The sequence below is a fragment of the Oncorhynchus gorbuscha genome, linkage group LG15, assembly GCF_021184085.1.
Source record: "Oncorhynchus gorbuscha isolate QuinsamMale2020 ecotype Even-year linkage group LG15, OgorEven_v1.0, whole genome shotgun sequence".
NCBI lineage: Eukaryota > Metazoa > Chordata > Actinopteri > Salmoniformes > Salmonidae > Oncorhynchus > Oncorhynchus gorbuscha.
Window position 1 is genome coordinate 7,381,328 of NC_060187.1, and position 24,295 is coordinate 7,405,622.

Sequence of the window (24,295 nt, forward strand, 5' to 3'; positions counted from 1 at the left end):
CGTGGTAAGTGTTCAAATTATTTATTGAACCGAACACTAAATACAAAAATAACAAGAGAATAATTGAAACCGAAACAGTTCCGGAAGGTGCAAACACTGATACGGAAAACATAGAACACAAAAACATAGAATGCCCACCCCAACTCACGCCCTTACCAAACCCAAATTAGAGACATAAAATGGATCTCTAAGGTCAGGGCGTGACATGGACACATTGATACAAGAGGTCGACGGATTATGATTTTTCAACGCCTCTATACCGATTATTAGAGGACCAAAAAAGTCGATACAGATTAATCTGCCGATTAATCTGCCGATTTTTTAAAAATGTATTTATTTATTTATTTGTAATAATGACAATTACAACAATACTGAATGAACACTTTTATTTTAACTTAATATAATACATCAATCAAATCAATTTATCCTCAAATAAATAATGAAACATGTTCAATTTGGTTTAAATAATGCAAAGACAAACTGTTGGAGAAGAACGTAAAAGTGCAATGTGTGCCATGTAAGAAAGCTAACGTTTCAGTTCCTTGCTCAGAACATGAGAACATATGAAAGCTGGTGGTTAATTTTAACATGAGTCTTCAATATTCCCAGGTAAGAAGTTTTAGGTTTCTTGTTTTGTATATTGTTCACGTTATCATCTTTATTAAAGATATTCAACCATAACCACACGCTGCATTTTGGTCCTCCTCTTCTTCCCAAGAAGAAAACCGTTACACCCTGGGCTCGAACCAGCAACACAACGACAACAGCCACCATCGAAGCAGCGTTACCCATGCAGAGCAAGGGGAACAACTACTAGAAGGCTTAGAGCGAGTGACGTTTGAAACGCTATTAGCACTCGCTAACTAGCTAGCCATTTCACTTCAGTTACACCAGCCTCATCTCGGGAGTTGATAGGCTTGAAGTCATAAACAGCGAAATGCTTGACGCCCCACGAAGAGCTGCTGGCTAAACGCACTAAAGTGCTGTTTGAATTCATGTCTACGCGCCTGCTTCTGCCTACCACCGCTCAGTCAGATACTTAGATACTTGTATGCTTGTATGTTCAGTCAGATTATATGCAACACAGGACACGCTAGATAATATCTAGTAATATCATCAACCATGTGTAGTTAACTAGTGATTATGATTGATTGTTTATTATAAGATAAGTTTAATGCTAGCTAGCAACTTACCTTGGCTTACTGCATTCGTGTAACAGGAAGTCTCCTTGTGGAGTGCAACGAGAGAGAGGCAGGTCGTTATTAACTGTAGTAAACTGTAAGGTTGCAAGATTGGATCCCCCGAGCTGACAAGGTGAAAATCTGTCGTTCTGCCACTGAACAAGGCAGTTAACCCACCTTTCCTAGGCCGTCATTGAAAATAAGAATGTGTTCTTAACTGACTTGCCTAGTTAAATAAAGGTATAAAATATTTATATATATACAGTGGAGCAAACAAGTATTTAGTCAGCCACCAATTGTGCAAGTTCTCCCACTTAAAAATGAGAGGCCTGTAATTTTCATCATAGGTACACTTCAACTATGACAGACAGACAAAAAAAAATTAAACCTCCCTCTCATGGCAAATCGGCGCCCAAAAATACAGATTTCCAGTTGTTATGAAAACTTGAAATCGGCCCGAAATAAATCGACCTCTAGTATGTAACATATTGTGTGCTGTAGTTTGGAAAATAAATAAATGTGACTCAGGATGAGTAGTGATGTTTTGGGGCTGTTGCTGGGCAACATAATGATGATTGTTTCCAGCATAAGGGCTGTTTTCCTAAAGAAGTTAAATCTGCTTCATGTTTTGTATCCTTGACACAATTAGTAAGGAGTATCGCGATACTGGTATCGTCCTGGCTCTAGTAAAAGTGTCAAGACATCCAAGCACTGTACAGCAGAAAAGACAATGTGCCAAAATGGGCATGTGACGAAGCATATGAATGCGAGGGCCTATTTAAATATGAAACCAAACCAGCCTGTGAATAACAAACTCACAAGTTGACTCTCCCTCTATTGACCCCCCCCCCCCCCCCCCGGTAATACCAAGCCATACAGGTGTGGGTGTGTCGACAAAGACATATTTGCACAAGGATTCTGCCATTTCATACCAACTGCAGTTCAAAACTGTCATATGTATTAGCAGACGGCACACAATAGATGTGCACTATGGAGCCTGGTAAAAGCCTATTGGAGAGTGAGTGAGTGAGTGAGTGAGTGAGTGAGTGAGTGAGTGAGTGAGTGAGTGAGTGAGTGAGTGAGTGAGTGAGTGAGTGAGTGAGTGAGTGTGAGTGCATTGTAGAGTGGGTATCCATGATGACGTCGGAGGGGATGGCTAACGTCTTATTGGCTCTTAACCAGCCAAGCTATTTTGTTTGTTTTTTTGCGTTGTTTGTAACTTGTTTTGTACATAATGTTGCTGCTAATGAAAAGAGCTTCTGGACATCAGAACTGCGATTATTCATCTAAGATAAGAAGAAAAGTTTTTCTTCAATGAGTCAGAGGGGAGGGATATACTACAGACACCGAACCATTACCGATCCCCGTAATTCGCTGGAGAAGGAAACCGAGATTTTGCGGAAAAATATTGGGGTGCCTCGTAAGCATCAGGCGACAAATTGCTAATCTGTCTTTGCCTTCCGTCCTGCTAGCTAATATTCAATCGCTGGAAAATAAATGGGTTGAACTGAAAGCACGTATATCCTACCAACGGGACATTAAATCTGTAATATCTTATGTTTCACCGAGTCGTGGCTGAACGATGACATTAAGAACATACAGGTGGCAGGTTATACACTCTATCGGCAGGACAGAACAGCAGCCTCTGGGTAAGACATGGGGCGGTGGCCTATGCATATATGTAAACAACAGCTGGTGCACGATATCGAGGCTTTTCTCGCCTGAGGTAGAGTACCTCATGATAAGTTTTAGACCACACTATCTTCCTAGAGAATTTTCATTTTCAAATACAATTTGATTTGGTCACTCAAACAGAAAACTGGAGGATCATTGACCCTTGGCAGCAGTTAAACAAGAGTTCAGAGTGCTACTGTCAACCAGTCCTGGTGGGAGCCCTCTCTCTCCTCTCTCTTTCTCACTCTCTCTTCTCTCTCATTTCCCTCTCTCTTTCTCACTCTCTCTTATCTCTCTCACTTCTCTCTTTTCTCCCTCTTCTCTCTGACTCTTTCTTTCCCATTCCAATACGTATTTTCCACCCTATCTCCGTTGACTGTCTTTATCTCCAGGACTTCCACAGATCTGTGAGTTCTGTGCAAATCGTTTCCCTTAACAGCAGCAGCAGAGTGAATGCCTGCACGTCTGTGAACCCCCAGACTGATGGGTAACCACAGAAATGCCAAAAAGCAAGAACATTTATAACTTGGCATAATCCACAGAGGTTCTCCAAACTTTATTAAACTATGATGTGCTGCTGAGTCCGACCTCTCCCTGATTTGATTCATAGAATTAGGAATTGGAATGCTAGAATGGACATGAATCTTCTTACGATGTGATAAAGGTCAGCTATTTTGGTCAGGGAATTGGTCAACCATGATTTGCCATTGCTGTGTGAGATAGTGTAAAATAATGAACTTGAAGAATGTTCCTGTACTGTATGTTTGTTAGCTAGCCATCTTTAGAGGAATTATTCTATACAGGTTTTTAATAAACTGACGATATGCCAACCTTCCGTTCAACCCAATGCAGTCAATCCACAGCCAGACACTGGCTGAAATCAGTTGTTGACAGGACTCAGACAAGTTGTGAATGCAACAAATACTGATATTGTATCATATAACAGCATTCACAACTTTCCAAGACAAATCATTTAGACATTTATGGTCTGTTTACATATATTTTAGAGGCTATTTACCGGTATACAGGAAATTGGTATAAACGCCTTATAAACTATATTTGAAGAGTTTATTTCCAAACCGCTATACATCTATTTTCTCGAAGAGCCTCGTCAGAACTACAAATTTCAGATTTTTCCATACAAAGCATTGGCACCTTCGGATTTACAGAGTATCAGTGGGGTTTGAAAACAGCGCCCCTTGTGTTCAGTGCCGGTATTGCCGAATATCCAGGGTATGGCACAAGGTCGGTATGAAAGTAGGACAATCTGGATTCCGCTCAAGCCTACTAGTTACATGCCAAATTGATATAGCTACCCTCACATATCTGAAACTACACGATCAATTGATGTTTACTGATCATTAAAAGCATTCAGTTACTTCCTGTATAACTCCGATGATAGAGATAAACGTGGAATGATCTGAAATGTGTAGTTCTGACGAGGCTCTTCAAGAGGTGATGATATTAAAACCAAATAGTTAGAACATTTATTTAACAATCCCTTGAAAAACGGCTTGTAGTTGTCAATGGTTTTAAGGGGAGCTGGGGGTCTCCTTTCCAAATCGAACGCTGCGCACCGTATTGCGACGTTTTATTGATAACGTCCTATAGGATCTCTACTGTCGGCTCGATGCACAGATTCTCTATTACATGTTACAAATTCCAAGGGACAGTTTTTTATTGTGTCAATGTGATCGTCCATGGCTATGAAACAACACTATATTATAGCTAATAAATATGCTTTTCTGTACAGTAGGTTGTCCTGAACAGTGTGTCAATTGAATTACTGTACTTGAATGGCCTGTTTACAGTCTTCACAGAACCCAGTGTCACTACAACATTTACATTTAAGTCATTTAGCAGACGCTCTTATCCAGAGCGACTTACAACAGTTTATGTTTGGTACGAAATAATAAACCATTAAAAAAAAGATATAATTTAATGTTTCATATCATAACTCTTATGTCTGATATGGAACATGAATAAAATAACACCTTATTAGACCTATGAACTTGTTATTACAGTACACTGTAGGGTACAACAATTTCAACAAGACACAACAGAAGTGAACTGAGTGAGATTCTAGTCTGAGGGGGATACAAATTGTCCGTTGAGGAATATTCTGTCATGTGGTTGCTCACCACTTCACAACAGTCTCCCATTACCAGGAGACACAACCATTCACAGCGATGGCAGTTTCACTCACATACAAGCTGCTGAAATATCTAGTCAGGCAACAACATCCCAAAGATAAATGACTTCAAGAGACTCCAATCCCTTTAATGTGGTTTTAGATTTATTTCATTTTAATTGAACCTTTATTTAACTAGGCGAAGCCAGTTAAAGAACAAATGTTTATTTACAATGACGGCCTACCCGGGGCCAACCCCTAATCCGGACCACGCTGGGTCAATTGTGCGCTTCCCTATGGGACTCCCAATCACGGCCGATTGTGATACTGCCTGGAATCGAAACCAGGGTCTGTTGTGATGAGTGCCTTAGACCACTGCACCACTCGAGATCTCCCGACATTGTCACAAAGAACTGTTGATGATAATAACAGCATGCTCTATTGCAGTGGCTTGGCAATGAATGTTTCATTCAAGGAGAACATCACATGATAAATGATGCATGTAGTGCGTGACTCACTGTGTGGACTTAAAGAAGCCCTGGGCTTGCAACTTAACTGCGCACAAATCACAGACTGAGAGCATCACAAAAAAAGTCTCACATCATGTTAGTATTCACCTCAGCATGTACTGCCTTTTACACACATCTTGCACTATGATTACGTGAGTAGGGTGCAGACTAGACTACAACCAATACATAAGAAATAACAGAGCTATTAGCTATGGGCCTATTTGCTGCCTAGACTCCTCAAATGTTTGTTTTTTCTTCTTGTTTTCTGTGCAGTTTCTCCTTTCTGAATAAGTTCGTGGTATGCTGTTAAAAACCTAACAAGTGGTATGTATGTGTGAACCATAACTCCAATAGGGCAGCCTCCAGCCTCCACATTGACCAGGGAGCCCCATAAGATTATGATTTTTTCCACTCGGGAAAGTTTTGTTGAAGACCTGGACAGAAAAGCCCCACTCTTTCGATCGTTAGGCCTAGACATATCGCCCACGATAGGGAAAACACCATTGTAAACCAATAAATTGTGTTCATGTCAAAAACAGTTAGCAAGAAATGCCGGACGACCATTCATAAATTACATACATTTAAGCGCAATTAAACTGCCAACCTCTGACCTTGTCTGAACAGGAGAACCGCAATCCCATGACTTTTACATTGGCCGCAGACCCTCATTGTCAAGAGGCACTACAGCCGGACGAGTGCTAAAGCAGGCCGAACTAAACATGAACATTGAATAAATATCTACGGAGGGAAATCTCCAGCCGAGTCCGTGGACTGCTCCATCTAGCTCGCCCGCTGGCACTCGGAGAAAAAGACGCCATGGACCGTCTCCAAATAGCAGAACTACACAACGACTATAGAGGGATAAACGTATTTCAAACAGAGCAAGGAAAGATACTTACTGGGGTGTAAATATGGGTCATTATGCCTTCTGTCCATAATGTGTGAGTTAGCGCTGTGTCGTTCTCTATAGCCGCGCCGTCACAGGCAGCAACAGCATCCCAGCGAATAACACTCCCCAACCGGGAAAACTGTGCAAGGGCAGGTCAACGCGGGGCCCAGCAAGGGGGTGGCAAAAGCACGTCTCCTCCCAATGACAACAGTCATCGAGATATCTAAGCCCACGAACCTGACGAAACTTCTTGCCTCGCAGCGTAACAACGTTGCAACCTAGAATGTATCAAATGTGACACAAATCATTTTCGCAAACAGAAAGTAACGAGGGGAAAAAAAATCCAATATGGCGTTCGAAAAGCCAGAGTCGTGGGTTTTTTAAGCCAAGTGAAATCAGGTGGATGTTTCCACATTTCCAAAAGCCTTTCTAGACGCTCTACTTCTACGCTCATTTTATTTTAGGCTACATTTTATTTGTGTGTTTTATAGCCTACCAAATAAAGCCTATTCATAATTTCAACAATATATATATATATTTATTTTTTTTTGTCTAATATTTGCCTTTAGGCTATGTTTTGTAATTACATTTTGATTTTTTGAAGAATGTATTTTTTTCACCTTTATTTATCCAGGTAGGCCAGTTGAGAACAAGTTCTCATTTACAACTGCAGCCTGGAAAAGATCATTAAGACATTTTGTAGGGCCAAGAGGCATATTGTTTCGTGTAGTCAGTCCCTCGTTATAACTTGTGTGAATACGCTGCTTACCGATTTTAATAGCGTACAATATGTTTTCACTTTCTTAATTATGTTCACACATTTAGCTTAATTTTGAATATGATTAGGCCCATTTCCATTAAATGGGATTGATTCAAATGAACAAAAATGTGTCAATGTGTGCGTATGTGTGTAATGTATCCTATGTGTAATCTGTGCGATGTTTTTGTCTGTGTAGTGATGTATAATTATTTCTCTCTCTCCGGCAACCCATAGCACCCTCCACATTCAGCGGTCTACCTATTGAAAAGTGCGGGTCCGGGTCTCGTGACCCCCTGGAATCCCCCCTAGATCTTTCTTCAGAGTTTGGGGTCATTTGAGGGTGAGTTCGCGGTACCTCAGAAGGTTACTCAGGAGTCAACCCGCGCTGGGGGATTCACAATCTTGAACTGGGGGAGCAGGCCGCGCAGACGCTCTGTCAACGCCGGCCCCTGACCACTCAGAGAGAGCCTTTCGCTGCCCTGTTAATGGAACAAGCACCTCGACCCGCGGCCTTGTAACAACGAGCACCGGGGGATACTAGCCAAGATGAATGGTATTTTTTTCTCCAGTCATTGTACACTGATCAGGGCTTTTCATTTGTTACCCCTCCTCATCCCCACCCCCACCACCTCCATTAGATTACATAAATTCATTAAAGTCAAAGAGAGGCATTAAAAGGGCTATTTGTCAGTTCTCTCTTTTGTGTGTTCCTAATGGCTGCATGTGGTTCAAGGTATTGGGGTTTTCTTTTTAAAGGGTTGCACATGGTTTTATGGACCACATGGAGAGGGAAATTGAGGGGAGGAAATCAGAAGTAAGATTTACAAGCACAACACCATACCATGCTTTCATGTTGCCTAGACTGAGGTCATATGAAATAGCCTTTTAGCACATCTCTTAAATTGCATTTCATTTGTACGGCAGTCAAGGAATGGGGCTTGTGCAAATATTCAACAGGATTGAGTAGAAGGCCTAATGTTATTGTCAACATTACCTCAAAGATAGGCAAGGCTGTGGGGTGTTAAGACTACTGAAGCTGTGGGGTGTTAGACTACTGATGCTGTGGGGTGTTGGACTACTGAAGCTGTGGGGTGTTGGACTACTGAAGCTGTGGGGTGTTGGATTACTGAAGCTGTGGGGTGTTGGACTACTGAAGCTGTGGGGTGTTGGACTACTGAAGCTGTGAGGTGTTAGACTACTGAAGCTGTGGGGTGTTAGACTACTGAAGCTGTGGGGTGTTGGACTACTGAAGCTGTGGGGTGTTGGACTACTGAAGCTGTGGGGTGTTAGACTACTGAAGCTGTGGGGTGTTGAACTACTGAAGCTGTGGGGTGTTAGACTACTGAAGCTGTGGGGTGTTGGACTACTGAAGCTGTGGGGTGTTGGACTACTGAAGCTGTGAGGTGTTAGACTACTGAAGCTGTGGGGTGTTAGACTACTGAAGCTGTGGGGTGTTGGACTATTGAAGCAGTGGGGTGTTAAGACTACTGAAGCTGTGGGGTGTTGGACTACAGAAGCAGTGGGGTGTTGGACTACTGTGGGGTGTTGGACTACTGAGGGGTGTTAGACTACTGAAGCTGTGGGGTGTTGGACTATTGAAGCAGTGGGGTGTTAAGACTACTGAAGCTGTGGGGTGTTGGACTACAGAAGCAGTGGGGTGTTGGACTACTGAAGCAGTGGGGTGTTGGACTACTGAAGCAGTGGGGTGTTGGACTACTGAAGCAGTGGGGTGTTAGACTACTGAAGCTGTGGGGTGTTGGACTATTGAAGCAGTGGGGTGTTAAGACTACTGAAGCTGTGGGGTGTTGGACTACAGAAGCAGTGGGGTGTTGGACTACTGAAGCAGTGGGGTGTTGGACTACTGAAGCAGTGGGGTGTTAGACTACTGAAGCAGTGGGGTGTTGGACTATTGAAGCTGTGGGGTGTTAGACTACTGAAGCTGTGGGGTGTTGAATTACTGAAGCAGTGGGGTGTTAGACTACTGAAGCAGTGGGGTGTTGGACTACTGAAGCTGTGGGGTGTTAGACTACTGAAGCAGTGGGGTGTTGGACTACTGAAGCTATGAGGTGTTAGACTACTGAAGCTGTGGGGTGTTGAATTACTGAAGCAGTGGGGTGTTAGACTACTGAAGCAGTGGGGTGTTGGACTACTGAAGCTGTGGGGTGTTAGACTACTGAAGCTGTGGGGTGTTGAATTACTGAAGCTGTGGGGTGTTAAGACTACTGGCAGATGCATTATTTTATTTTGCCATTCCATCTAGAACTCTTCCATCATCACCTAAATTCCAAGCCACCTCCCAAACACAAATATATACACACACACACACACACACACACACACACACACACACACACACACACACACACACACACACACACACACACACACACACACACACACACACACACACACACACACACACACACACACACACACACACACACACACACACACACATACATACACACACGGTCAATGAAGCAACCCTTTGGACTAATCCCTTTGTATTCACAGCACCATTCCCACCAAACAATGTCCTAAAGCCTAATCCTTCACCCAACACAACAGACCTGGGCCACCTGCTAGCACAGCTCTTATAGTGGAGGACAGAAGCAGAACAGAGAAGGAGCAACACTGACCAACCTAGAGTCAGGAATGTTTTAGCCCACTGAACTAAAGCCTATGCATCAGCTTGAGGATCTTATAGTCTTCAGGTCTAAGGCAGACGTTACTCATCACATGAACCTAGTTCACCGAACGACCTCCATTACACATGCACAGCAAAAATAACCCTGTTTGAATGAAACACACATACACATCACAGAACACAGAATACAGAACACAAAACAGTCAATGCCTGCAAAAATACACTCTTTCCCCCTCTCTCTCTCTGGCTGTGCTTATAGTGTGTTTAAGGGAAGTCATGGGAGACGGTTCTCTATTCATCTGCTTCTGTCCTCATTAACCCATCTCCATCATGCTTTCTCAAACCCCTCTGCTCCCCTCCCCCATCCACCTACACCCCCCCCCCCATATATAGGCTTGAGATGATAAATGTTCCCCTTCCTCGTGGCTGCTGGGATGAGACTATGCCACACAACAGTAACGAACATCATCCATCTCACAAACACAAAAGATTAAATGTGGCAGACCGGGATTCTGTTTGGTAGGGATTGATCTTTCTTTTTGTTTATAACTAAGCAAGCTCTTGTCTACCTCTCTCTCTCTCTCTCTCTCTCTCTCTCTCTCTCTCTCTCTCTCTCTCTCTCTCTCTCTCTCCAGGTCCAGGGACTCTGTCTCTCTAACCTCTCTCTCTCTCTCTCTCTCTCTCTCTCTCTCTCTCTCTCTCTCTCTCTCTCTCTCTCTCTCTCTCTCTATCTCCTTGGGGTCCTCTTTATCTCATTTTGTTTCCTTCCCTGTGTGGTTCGTTGGCAGGGAAAGTGCTCTGGTGAGCATGCCAGGAATGAGAATATTTTTCATGAGTCTCGATGATAGAGCTGGGCTAGTATTAACTTCCCACATGAATCAGATCTGCTTTTTCTCTCCCTCTTTCTCTGCCTCTCTACCTTTTTCTTTCTTTCTCCCTCTCCACCTCTCCACCTCCATATTCTTTCCTTGAAGTTGTTGTCTTTCACCAGCATCCCTGATAGCCAGTCCCAGTAAGGGGCGGGGGGGTCTAGGCTTCTGCAACATGAAATGGTTGGCTTTCCACTGGTTCTCTGGGAACAACAAATGAGTGTAGAGTAAAAGAGGGGAACAGACCTAATACAGTCTATGGCAAATCCATGAAACAAACAAATAAACTGGTGGTCTCAAAATGTTGCTCCATTTTGCTCCTTTGCACCCCCATTATTTCTATCTCTACTTTGCACATTCTTCTACTGCAAATCTACCATTCCAGTGTTTATTTTTTATATTTTTTTTGCTTGTTATATTGTATTTACTTCGCCACCATGGCCTTTTTTGCCTTTACCTCCCTTATCTCACCTCATTTGCTCACACTGTATATAGACTTATTTTTCTACTGTATTATTGACTGTATGTTTGTTTTACTCCATGTGTAACTCTGTGTTGTTGTACCTGTCGAACTGCTTTGCTTTATCTTGGCCAGGTCGCAATTGTAAATGAGAACTTGTTCTCAACTCGCCTACCTGGTTAAATAAAGGTGAAATAAAAAATTAAATTAAAAAAAGACACAGTGTTGAGTCTCATTCTTGTAACACTTTTGAAGATGAACAGACGCCAATCTATGAGTGTAACAGGATGGTAAAGGAGCCGTCAGTCTCATGCGTGCTAGTGCTGTTTATCCCACCTCATCTCCTCATCATATACAGGTACAACAACCTGTATTCTGTTCACTTAGACAGCATTGGATCCTGTTGTAAACCAACAGAAAGGATTACAGGAAACCAGTAACTAACTCACAGTCAAAATCCTACAGAAACCCTGCAGGTTGTTTCACAGGAAAGAGGCCACAAAAACCATGTGGGATTTTTCCTGTAAAATTCCTGTATGCAGGATTGCTGTAGGATTTGCACAGATGTATTTTTTATCCCGAATTAAATGAGATAGTCTGAATGGACTGTTATTAAGACAATAGTAAATTAATGGCCTGTTATGAATTATGCAAATTACAATGTAATTACAATGTTGTGTTCAGATTTACCTACCAGTTATGATCTAACGGAAAAATGAATCATACGCAGACATAGCAGTTTCCATAGCAACGGATGTATCCAAATCCCCTAATCGATTTTACACAGATGTTCCGTTGAACCGTTCTGACTTCTGGCATTAGGGTAACCTGTTAATCTCCTGTCTGGTTCTAGGGGCTTAACACACAATCAACACAATGGGACCTCCTAGACCTGGACCTATCGTCAGTTTAAAACACCAACGCCACTACCCATCATACCATGCGCCTCCAAACAACTACCACTACCAATCAATGTCATTATCAGTTCGTAACACGAGACAATCAAGACTACATCAACCTACCAACAGGGTTGATTATGTTTTAATGGTCTTGTTACTTTTGTCACATAATGATTGAGTAAAGAAAGAGGTTAAATATCTTTATCTGGAGCTGTTCTAATAGAACAGAGAGGATCTAATGCGTAGGGAGGTAATCAGGAAGACCACCTCAGGTTAAGCCTTCCCTGTCCCAAGTTGCCCAGGACAGATTATTCCAAGCAGGCACTTGCTACTGATCTTTACTATGCCAATGTGAGTGACCTGCGGCTGGGGTATTTAGGAATCACCACTAATGTCTAAGAATATACCTGGAAAGAACAGGCTTCTATTGTTACCACAGAACAGGGCCCCGGCCCAGCTTGAACTGACTGGCATGTCCCCATCTGTCTGTCTGATCGATTGGAAAGGAAACCTAACTATGGAACGTAGCTGGGCTATTTGAGCTGGCTGATGCTGTCTCACCTTTCAAATGTGTATACAGCATTTCCAGATATAGTCTACAGTAGACCATAGTCTGAGTGGACAAGGCCTCTTTCACTTGGAGGATATAATTGTAGGACTATTTTGTTAATTGAAACATATTTGAGGCTGCTACTGGGGTGGAACTGGTGAATAATTGTGTTTTTGGGGTGTAGTTGTGTTTTTAATTTAAAGGCATGAATAGAGGCCAAACGTCGCTAAGCCTACTGTTGACAAAATATCTGTCCCCTTCACTTTAGGAGTAATATAAATAATCGTTTTAAATTGGGATGACGGATATGGCTAATTGTGTGCAACCCACTGGTTGAGGAAAATGATACTTTTTAGAACCTGTGTTTTGCTGCAACCTCATGGTGTATCTCGTCATTACATTATATATCCTTCTCGGGTGCCGTAGATTTACGGTAAAGCAAGACGTGTATCTTTTTTGTTGTTGTAGTAGAACAGGAAGAACATTTATCTGAATACGAACCCGCAACATGTACAGCAGATGCTAACCTATTGGAATAAACTATTTCTATAAAATCGGTTACTAATGTATTCAAGGAAGAATGTCGTCCGATTTAATGTTAGACTTCGAGACTCAAGAACAACAAATGATGAACAGTGAAACTGGCACCATGTCCATCGACCAGGATGGCGAGTGGGGTAAGCAAACTAGTGCTTAGCTTGCTAGTGTACCGTTAAAGAGAGACACTTAACTCCTCGGAAATATGTAACCACACATGTCAACATGTTGGTTGTGTTTACGATGGTTGTAGTCTATCGAATGAATGTTCTTCATTTGCCATGCTTGTTGCTAACATGGTAGCTGGTTAGCTAACGTTTAACTGCCTCAAGTCAGTAACCGCTATCGGCCACTGGTAGATGTTGCCATTGTCTAAAAAAAATAACGTTTTACAATCTGAATTCTCTACAATCTAAGTTAAATTATTTGTAACTATCTCTGCCCTGTACGAATGTTTTATTTATTATTATTATTATTATTATTAGCATAAAAAAACAAAATATATAATTATTTTTGTTGTGTGTGGGGGATAGGGTTATGAATTCGCGAGAAGAGATACGAAAAAAGCATATTGCAAACCGTCTATTCCTTTTAGTCATAGATATGGCCAGGCTTAGCCCAAAATGTACTCTTATTAAGGAGCCAACTGTTACATTTTAAGCAAAGATAGAACATCGAGACAGATATTTAACCGGATGTATAAATGTGAAGCATCCGGTTGGCGTTTCCAATCGCTACCAAGATGGAGCTCGATGGAATTTCTGGCCGATATTTCTGCTTATTTCCTCATCGGTTAAACATTTGATCTCAATGCAGTTTTCTGTTTCTAAAACTAGAATCTATTACGAACAGAGTGGACACATGTTTGTAAACTTTACCCGTTGCCAAAGTTTCCCCGAAATTGCGTTGTTTATAGAAGGAGTGTACTCGCATTTCACAGAGTAGGCCCTCCCTAAAGGAAATATGCAAATACATGCTAGAACGCGCCAATCGGCTCCTACCAGGTGTCATTTGCTGACATGCTGTGTGGTCTTTCTTGGGTTAGTTGTAAAAACCCTTGCCTTGCGTTATTTTCAGAGGTAGACTGGCTCTTGCGGCCAAAACAGCCAAATCGAAACGTGAATCGATTATCAATTGCGGTAGGGTTCTAGAAACATAAAGCCCTTTACTTTAATATCACATCAAAATCATTTCACTAATGTAAAATATACACTTACTGTATGTACACAGTTTTAACTGGCTTTATCACAGTTGCAGCCAACTTAATTTTTTAATTGACAACACGTTTCTGTTTTCACGTATCTTCAGTTGCACACAGGTGTTCAGAGCATGCTAGACAGCTAATTTCCACAGGTGGCTTTGTTTTACGGCTGTCTTCCGTAAATATGCTTTGTAACGAGAGTAGGGGCTCTTAACACAACTCCCTCATACAGAAGATACCTTGGTCCAATGACTCTCTTATGTGTAATGTAATGGAACTGAGAGTCATGATCTAATCAAATGTATCGGTCACATACATGGTTAGCAGATGTTTATCGCGAGTGTAGCGGAATGCTTGTGCTTCTAGTTCCCAGACAGTGCAGCAATATATAACAATTCCACAACGAATACCGAATACACACAAATCTAAGTAAACTATAAGAATGTACATATGTTGATGAGCCAGGCTAGCCTAGGCTCTTTTAGAATCCAAGAGTGAAATGCTTACTCACCTCTCTCACACACCTACAGGGTCATTGTGCAAAATGGTACGCAGCGTCATCTGGATTTGTGTGCAACAAAAGGTTCAACATTCACCTTCTGCTACCATTTCTGCCAAGCCGTCTTCGTGTACAGTTAGTTTGACACGTACGTTTAGATGAATCCAACGTCCTCACCACACGGAACGCACTGCAACTGTCTCTGTAACACAACGCTGCAAGGCAAACGCAGCGTTTCATTGGAAATGAATGGACTTCTGGTGTACCAAAACGCAAATGAAGCTGTTGGTGTGATGGAGGCGTAACACGTAGGCTCTAGTGTTGTCACGACACTGGCATTTTGACTTCGATACCTTTAGTATCACAATACTCGATACCATCACGATAATCTACCAAAACAACACCAAAATGATACCAGGGCAAGCAAAATAAGACGTATTAGCCAAAGTCACAGAATGGCACTTAATCCAGACAGATCTTTTGATTTCAACATCATTCATTACTTTAGTCATTTTTAGATTGTTTTAATGTATGCATTAATGAATCAATTATACAGTCAAACATTCAATTTGACTTTGGTAAAAACAAATATAAAAAAAAAAATCTAACTACATAAATAGTAATAATTTGCTTGAATAGTAAATCTGTAGTCTGTTGATAAACTGGGTAAATCCAGATGTAGCCGAGGCTTATTCACAATGCAGGTGAATGCATATTCAGTAGGAGTGTGTGCATGCAGTGGGTTATTGAGCTTGTTCTGAATGATTTTTCATGGATGAAAAGAAATCTCGTTCTTTTCCATTTGGGTCTTTTTATTTTATAATGCTGATCAACAACATTTGCATGGAAGAAGTAATCTCTTTTATACAAGTGTGCACTGTCTCTTTAAAGGGGAAATCAGCAGTTGTTATACATCCATTTTTAGACTTTAAAATGTACTGATATGTATCCATTGATTCCTAAAGAATATAACTTCTAAATGTCTCATGAGCTTAGTTCAACTGTCACACCCCACCAGAACACCAAATTACAAGCTTGTTTTACTCCCAATGGTGTAAACATCGAAAAATGTAAACAAACACTATATAGCCTCAAAACATGGTTAAAACTATCATTTTCATATCATGGCTGGTCAGTGCTTGCATCCATAGCTCTCTGTCTATGAATTTGTGTTTACATTTCTCCAGCCACATCCCCTCAGCCTTTTCACTGTACCAGGGGTGGGGACGCGGCTTTGTTATTGTTTCTATTGCTGCTTTGAGACCCACGACATTTACACACAGTCTGTTCGAGGCTCGAGCAAAGATGATCTTGACTGGGGGAGACAAAATGAAAGTATAACGTTTTTGGTGACAATCCGCTTTGTAATCCAGAAATATTGTGTGTATCACAAACAAGGTAATAGGGTAGTGAAGTGATTTTAGCTTCAGCTGTAAGCTAGCAAAGAAAGCTAGCAAAGAAAGCTAGCAAAGAAAGCTAGCAAAGAAAGCTAGCAAAGAAAGCTACCGGTGTCTTCTTGCATTGTAAAGTGTTCTAGCCTTTAATGAACCATTGTTTTGCGAACAGTAATGAACAGTTTCAACATTTCTACATGCCGTGTTGCATCGATCAAGTGAGTTAACTTCTGTGCAGCATAATGTGATGCAGCCCAGACTCCCAGTGGCTCCTCAGGACAGACTAGAGTCAGAATGAGAGGGGAGCTAACATGATACAGTCCAGATTCCCAGTGGTTCCTCAGGACAGACTAGAGTCAGAATGAGAGGGGAGCTAACATGATACAGTCCAGACTCCCAGTGGTTCCTCAGGACAGACTAGAGTCAGAATGAGAGGGGAGCTAACATGATACAGTCCAGACTCCCAGTGGCTCCTCAGGACAGACTAGAGTCAGAATGAGAGGGGAGCTAACATGATACAGTCCAGACTCCCAGTGGCTCCTCAGGACAGACTAGAGTCAGAATGAGAGGGGAGCTAACATGATACAGTCCAGACTCCCAGTGGCTCCTCAGGACAGACTAGAGTCAGAATGAGAGGGGAGCTAACATGATACAGTCCAGACTCCCAGTGGCTCCTCAGGACAGACTAGAGTCAGAATGAGAGGGGAGCTAACATGATACAGTCCAGACTCCCAGTAGTTCCTCAGGACAGACTAGTCAGTATGAGAGGGGAGTTAACATGATACAGTCCAGACTCCCAGTGGCTCCTCAGGACAGACTAGAGTCAGAATGAGAGGGGAGCTAACATGATACAGTCCAGACTCCCAGTGGCTCCTCAGGACAGACTAGAGTCGGAATGAGAGGGGAGCTAACATGATACAGTCCAGACTCCCAGTGGCTCCTCAGGACAGACTAGAGTCAGAATGAGAGGGGAGCTAACATGATACAGTCCAGACTCCCAGTGGCTCCTCAGGACAGACTAGAGTCAGAATGAGAGGGGAGCTAACATGATACAGTCCAGACTCCCAGTGGCTCCTCAGGACAGACTAGAGTCAGAATGAGAGGGGAGCTAACATGATACAGTCCAGACTCCCAGTAGTTCCTCAGGACAGACTAGTCAGTATGAGAGGGGAGTTAACATGATACAGTCCAGACTCCCAGTGGCTCCTCAGGACAGACTAGAGTCAGAATGAGAGGGGAGCTAACATGATACAGTCCAGAAGCATTGTCTTCAACGAGGTCCGAAGGGCCACACTGAAAATTGGTTATATTTCCTCATGGTCAAAATGAACAAAAAAATAGTCCTCTATCCATCGTTTTCTATTCTTTGATGCTCTGTGACAGTCTAGCTTTAATTTGTTGTGATTTTTAGTGAACTGGACATTTCAAGAAAATGTACTATGAATGTAGGTCCATTATGTCTACACAGTTTTGATTTGGTTTTAGTCATTTTAAAGCACATTCCAATTTTTAATAATGTTTTTATTTAACCTTTATTTAACTAGGTACGTCCGTAAAGAACAAATTCTTATTTACAATGACGGCCTAACCCAGACGATTGGGACTCACAATCACGGCCGGTTGTGATACAGCCTGGAATCGAACCAGAGTCTGTAGTGACGCCTCTAGCACTGAGATGCAGTGCCTTAGACTGCTGCGCCACTTGAGAGCCCTTACAAACAGGAAAACGTAAATGGAATGTTTACTAATTTGATCAAACAAGTGGGCCGTCAGTTATGCATTAACAATGTGTAAATAGTTAAGTGAATAGCCATATCTATGACTAAGAGAATTCTCCTTCTTTAGCCCCATATGGTTAAACTGTGATTAACTATCTGACCTGACGTTGTGGATAACTATCTGAAACATGTCAAGACATCTGTTAAACTAGCCTTCGATGAAAACGGTAGTTAGTCTTTGGCGAAGGCAACTAAGTATTGTTTTCATGTAAGGCTACGGTTAAATCAGATGTGTGTGTGTGTGTGTGTCTCTTGCTCTCAAGCAGACATCAGCCTGTTTGATGAGCTGGACAACCTTGGAGATGCAGATGAACTTTTTCAGGCCTTGGAGTGCGTGGGATATGTGAGTACAGGGCTACAGACACACTCTAGGCAACACAGACTACACAGACACACTCTAGGCAACACTGTCCCTTAAAGTGGAACTGACAAGTGTTTTAACTACTTTGCAGATATCAAACAGACAATCATAATATCAGTGAATTTTTTTTTTTTAAATCCCAGTTTCTGCTACAAAACCAATAGGTTCTATTTGGTCGAGACATATGTTTTTCATTAGGTTTTATTTACTGCAGTGTCTTAATTGTACCAACGCATGGCCACTTCCCCACTATATATTGCTATAGAATTTTCACAAATGCCTTTAGTATACATAATTTCCAAACATTCTGTGAATGACCATATCTAAATGCTCCCTTGTCATAAAATGTATATTTTTTTAAAGCGTCATATTCTTCCCTGAGGTTGTATACGAACATATATATTTTTTACAAGATTTCATGTTGCTAAAACACTGGTAGTTCCACTTTAGAAAATCGTAACAGACCAGATTCACAGTGAACCATCATAATGAGAAGTACAGAGATTGCGTGTCTGCTCTGTTTAACCCTCTAGGCCGGCGATGCCCCAGACCTCGACTTTGACATCGACCTGCCTCCCTGGAGCACTGACACAGGCAGCACCTACACAGGTGTGTCTAATACCGGTCTAATCAGGTCTATGGTATAAGGTGGTATTGGACAAAAATTGTTTAAACATGTCAGTACCAGTATTTCTCTCGTGTAAATTTGAGTGTGGACTCTCTCCTTCCTGCCCATACCATGAGCTCTGTGCTCCTTGTCTGCAGATGGGGATCTGAGTGTGGACTCTCTCTCTCCTGCCCATACCATGAGCTCTGTGTTCCTTGTCTGCAGATGGGGATCTGAGTGTGGACTCTCTCTCTCCTGCCCATACCATGAGCTCTGTGTTCCTTGTCTGCAGATGGGGATCTGAGTGTGGACTCTCTCTCTCCTGCCCATACCATGAGCTCTGTGTTCCTTGTCTGCAGATGGGGATCTGAGTGTGGACTCTCTCTCTCCTGCCCATACCATGAGCTCTGTGTTCCTTGTCTGCAGATGGGGATCTGAGTGTGGACTCTCTCTCTCCTGCCCATACCATGAGCTCTGTGTTCCTTGTCTGCAGATGGGGATCTGAGTGTGGACTCTCTCTCTCCTGCCCATACCATGAGCTCTGTGTTCCTTGTCTGCAGATGGGGATCTGAGTGTGGACTCTCTCTCTCCTGCCCATACCATGAGCTCTGTGCTCCTTGTCTGCAGATGGGGATCTGAGTGTGGACTCTCTCTCTCCTGCCCATACCATGAGCTCTGTGTTCCTTGTCTGCAGATGGGGATCTGAGTGTGGACTCTCTCTCTCCTGCCCATACCATGAGCTCTGTGTTCCTTGTCTGCAGATGGGGATCTGAGTGTGGACTCTCTCTCTCCTGCCCATACCATGAGCTCTGTGACCTCGCCTGCATCTCGAGAGGCCCTGTCACCTTACTCCATACAAGTAAGTCCCCTGTCTCTCTCCAGTGTGTTTCACTGTAGGTCATTTTTCATTTATGTGTTTGATGTGCCTATTTTGTATGGCTGGGATTATGTCCAGTGTGTGTCTAGGTCCATCTGTTAGTTTGTGTGTTTTCGCCCCACATGGTACCATTACACACGTTGCTACCTCTGCCATCTGCTTTCGCAACACACACACACACACACACACACACACACACACACACACACACACACACACACACACACACACACACACACACACACACACACACACACACACACACACACACACACACACACACACACACACACACACACACACACACACACACACACACACACACACACACACACACACACTTGAGCACCTCATTAAGGAAGGTCTGAAGCACCTTGTCAGACTAATTATCCACCATCTGCCAGAGGTGTGGCCCCGCCCCCTCGTTAAAATGAGGTGATGACAACTCTGGCCATATTAACATAATGTAGCAGGCAGTTGTTTTCACAGCATGTCAGAAAGAGGACTAGGGTTAGATCTTGTGACCCTACACTGCACATGTTTATATCTCCTGCCATTATGATCAAGGACATTTGTGCACTACACCTCAAAGATTGTTTGGATGTCGCCAAAGGCATCAGTCTTCAAGAGCTTTGTAGTTCCTTTTAGCAAGATATTTGACAGTGGGGAATAACTTCCTTGGCCATACATCAATACAATCGGCATTATAGCACTAAAATAGACCAATTGTGCGCTGCGTGTAAATGCATATAGGGAAACACTAGACCTTCTGGAGGTATTGTAAAACCTCACACAGCAGGGAAACATTGATGGCCCGTCTCTCTGCTGCCCTCTACAGGAGGATCTAGGCCAATCTCCTCAGCCCTCTCCTGCCGTCTCTGTCTGCTCCGAGTCCAGTGGCTTCTCAGAGCCCTCCCTGGCCAAGAGGGCCCCCAAGAGGACCCCCAAGAGGACCAATCAGGCCACGCGAGGTCAGATGTACACCTCTATATCTATCTATCTATCTATCTATCTATCTATCTATCTATCTATCTATCTATCTATCTATCTATCTATCTATCTATCTATCTATCTATCTATCTATCTATCTATCTATCTATCTATCTATCTATCTATCTATCTATCTATCTATCTATCTGCCATGTCTTCAAGTAGTTACATTGGCTTTCAGTGAACATACTGTATCACTCTCCCTCGTCAGTCTCTTTCTGATTTGGAAATATGTTATTGATTGACTTTGTTCATTTTAATGGATCTGAAAAAGTATGATGACTCAAGCCAGAAATTAGTATAACCAAACAACAGATGTTTATTGGTTCAAGTCCATTCGCCCTGCTTTCAATGGACCAAATATTTTTTTTTATGATACATACAATAGCATCTGGAGGGGGAAGAAGGCTCTGTTTAAAAAAAAAAAAAATGGAAACGGTTATGAATTATGATCCGTCTCACAGTGAAGAGGCCTATCCAGCTCACCCCCAAGGTGTCCATCCAGCCCAGACCAGTTGTAACGGCTGTACCCCAGCATGCTGCGGGCCCTCTCCAGACCATCATCATCCAGCCCCTGCAGACCACCCTGGTGCCTCACCCCGCTGTGGTCAAACCTGCCCCTGTCAGAATACAGCCAGCGCCACCTATAGGTGAGTCTAAAACTACACTCACTACACTATAATACATATTATAAACTGGGTGGTTGGAGAACTGAATGCTGATTGGCTGAAAGCCGTGTTACGAGACACTATACCACGGGTATGACAAAACATTGTATTTTTACTGTTCTAATGATCTTTGTAACCCGTTTTATAATAGCAATTATAAACTGGGTGGTTCGAGCCCTGAATGCTGATTTGTCTGACAGCCGTGGTATATCAGACCGTATACCACGGGTATGACAACTTATTTTTACTGCTCTAATTGTGTTGGTCACAAGTTTATAACAGCAATAAGGCTCCTCGGGGGTTTGTGATATATGGCCAATATACCACGGCTAAGGGATGTAATCCAGGCACAACGCCATGTACCACAAACAGGAGTTCTCTGATCCTGGTGCAGAATGCACAGCGTTTCTTCCTCCCCGTATTGACTGATCCTGGTGCAGAATGCACAGCGTTTCTTCCTCCCCGTATTGACTGATCCTGGTGCAGAATGCACAGCGTTTCTTCCTCCCCGTATTGACTGATCCTGGTGCAGAATGCACAGCGTTTCTTCCTCCCCGTATTGACTGATCCTGGTGCAGAATGCACAGCGTTTCTTCCTCCCCGTATTGACTGATCCTGGTGCAGAATGCACAGCGTTTCTTCCTCCCCGTATTGACTGATCCTGGTGCAGAATGCACAGCGTTTCTTCCTCCCCGTATTGACTGATCCTGGTGCAGAATGCACAGCGTTTCTTCCTCCCCGTATTGACTGATCCTGGTGCAGAATGCACAGCGTTTCTTCCTCCCCGTATTGACTGATCCTGGTGCAGAATGCACAGCGTTTCTTCCTCCCCGTATTGACTGATCCTGGTGCAGAATGCACAGCGTTTCTTCCTCCCCGTATTGACTGATCCTGGGTCAGAATGCACAGCGTTTCTTCCTCCCCGTATTGACTGATCCTGGGTCAGAATGCACAGCGTTTCTTCCTCCCCGTATTGACTGATCCTGGGTCAGAATGCACAGCGTTTCTTCCTCCCCGTATTGACTGATCCTGGGTCAGAATGCACAGCGTTTCTTCCTCCCCGTATTGACTGATCCTGGGTCAGAATGCACAGCGTTTCTTCCTCCCCGTATTGACTGATCCTGGGTCAGAATGCACAGCGTTTCTTCCTCCCCGTATTGACTGATCCTGGGTCAGAATGCACAGCGTTTCTTCCTCCCCGTATTGACTGATCCTGGGTCAGAATGCACAGCGTTTCTTCCTCCCCGTATTGACTGATCCTGGGTCAGAATGCACAGCGTTTCTTCCTCCCCATATTGACTGATAACTGATCCTGGGTCAGAATGCACAGCGTTTCTTCCTCCCCGTATTGACTGATCCTGGGTCAGAATGCACAGCGTTTCTTCCTCCCCGTATTGACTGATCCTGGTGCAGAATGCACAGCGTTTCTTCCTCCCCGTATTGACTGATCCTGGTCAGAATGCACAGCGTTTCTTCCTCCCGTATTGACTGATCCTGGTGCAGAATGCACAGAGACGTTTCTTCCTCCCCGTATTGACTGATCCTGGTGCAGAATGCACAGCGTTTCTTCCTCCCCGTATTGACTGATCCTGGTGCAGAATGCACAGCGTTTCTTCCTCCCCGTATTGACTGATCCTGGTGCAGAATGCACAGCGTTTCTTCCTCCCCGTATTGACTGATCCTGGTGCAGAATGCACAGCGTTTCTTCCTCCCCGTATTGACTGATCCTGGTGCAGAATGCACAGCGTTTCTTCCTCCCCGAGACTGATCCTGGTGCAGAATGCACAGCGTTTCTTCCTCCCCGTATTGACTGATCCTGGGTCAGAATGCACAGCGTTTCTTCCTCCCGATATTGACTGATCCTGGTGCAGAATGCACAGCGTTTCTTCCTCCCCATATTGACTGATCCTGGTGCAGAATGCACAGCGTTTCTTCCTCCCCGTATTGACTGATCCTGGTGCAGAATGCACAGCGTTTCTTCCTCCCCATATTGACTGATAACTGATCCTGGGTCAGAATGCACAGCGTTTCTTCCTCCCCGTATTGACTGATCCTGGGTCAGAATGCACAGCGTTTCTTCCTCCCCGTATTGACTGATCCTGGTGCAGAATGCACAGCGTTTCTTCCTCCCCGTATTGACTGATCCTGGGTCAGAATGCACAGCGTTTCTTCCTCCCCATATTGACTGATAACTGATCCTGGGTCAGAATGCACAGCGTTTCTTCCTCCCCATATTGACTGGTACCATTCAGTTCAGTAATAAAAACACACACAATACAAGTAAGTGTCTATAAAACATTTTTAATGCAGAGTGTCAGGTCTCTGTCCATTCAGAGACATCAGTATCAAGCCTGTCTGTCAGAGTGCCAGGTCTCTGTCCATTCAGAGACATCTGTATCTGTCTGTCAGAGTGTCAGGTCTCTGTCCATTCAGAGACATCTGTATCTGTCTGTCAGAGTGCCAGGTCTCTGTCCATTCAGAGACATCTGTATCTGTCTGTCAGACTGCCAGGTCTCTGTCCATTCAGAGACATCTGTATCTGTCTGTCAGAGTGTCAGGTCTCTGTCCATTCAGAGACATCTGTATCTGTCTGTCAGAGTGCCAGGTCTCTGTCCATTCAGAGACATTAGTATCTGTCTGTCAGAGTGCCAGGTCTCTGTCCATTCAGAGACATCTGTATCTGTCTGTCAGAGTGCCAGGTCTCTGTCCATTCAGAGACATCTGTATCTGTCTGTCAGAGTGCCAGGTCTCTGTCCATTCAGAGACATCTGTATCTGTCTGTCAGAGTGCCAGGTCTCTGTCCATTCAGAGACA

General features: G+C 43.3%; 2 protein-coding genes across 2 annotated transcripts in view; one reads left to right on the plus strand and one right to left on the minus strand.

Annotated features, from left to right (window-relative positions):
• The window catches only part of rxrgb (retinoid X receptor, gamma b), an 88,548-nt gene extending 81,857 nt beyond the window's left edge, over window positions 1-6,691 (minus strand). Inside the window, exon 1 of the mRNA XM_046299997.1 lies at window positions 6,395-6,691. Within this exon, the coding sequence (XP_046155953.1) occupies window positions 6,395-6,431 (37 nt within the window). The 5' untranslated portion in view covers window positions 6,432-6,691. The remainder of the gene's footprint in view (window positions 1-6,394) is intronic.
• A 6,305-nt stretch (window positions 6,692-12,996) lies between these two features.
• atf6 (activating transcription factor 6) overlaps window positions 12,997-24,295 on the plus strand; it is a 133,868-nt gene continuing 122,569 nt past the window's right edge. The window contains exons 1-6 of the mRNA XM_046299824.1: window positions 12,997-13,246; window positions 18,245-18,321; window positions 18,873-18,948; window positions 19,708-19,805; window positions 20,662-20,794; window positions 21,278-21,463. Of these exons, the coding sequence (XP_046155780.1) occupies window positions 13,150-13,246; window positions 18,245-18,321; window positions 18,873-18,948; window positions 19,708-19,805; window positions 20,662-20,794; window positions 21,278-21,463 (667 nt within the window). The 5' untranslated portion in view covers window positions 12,997-13,149. The remainder of the gene's footprint in view (window positions 13,247-18,244; window positions 18,322-18,872; window positions 18,949-19,707; window positions 19,806-20,661; window positions 20,795-21,277; window positions 21,464-24,295) is intronic.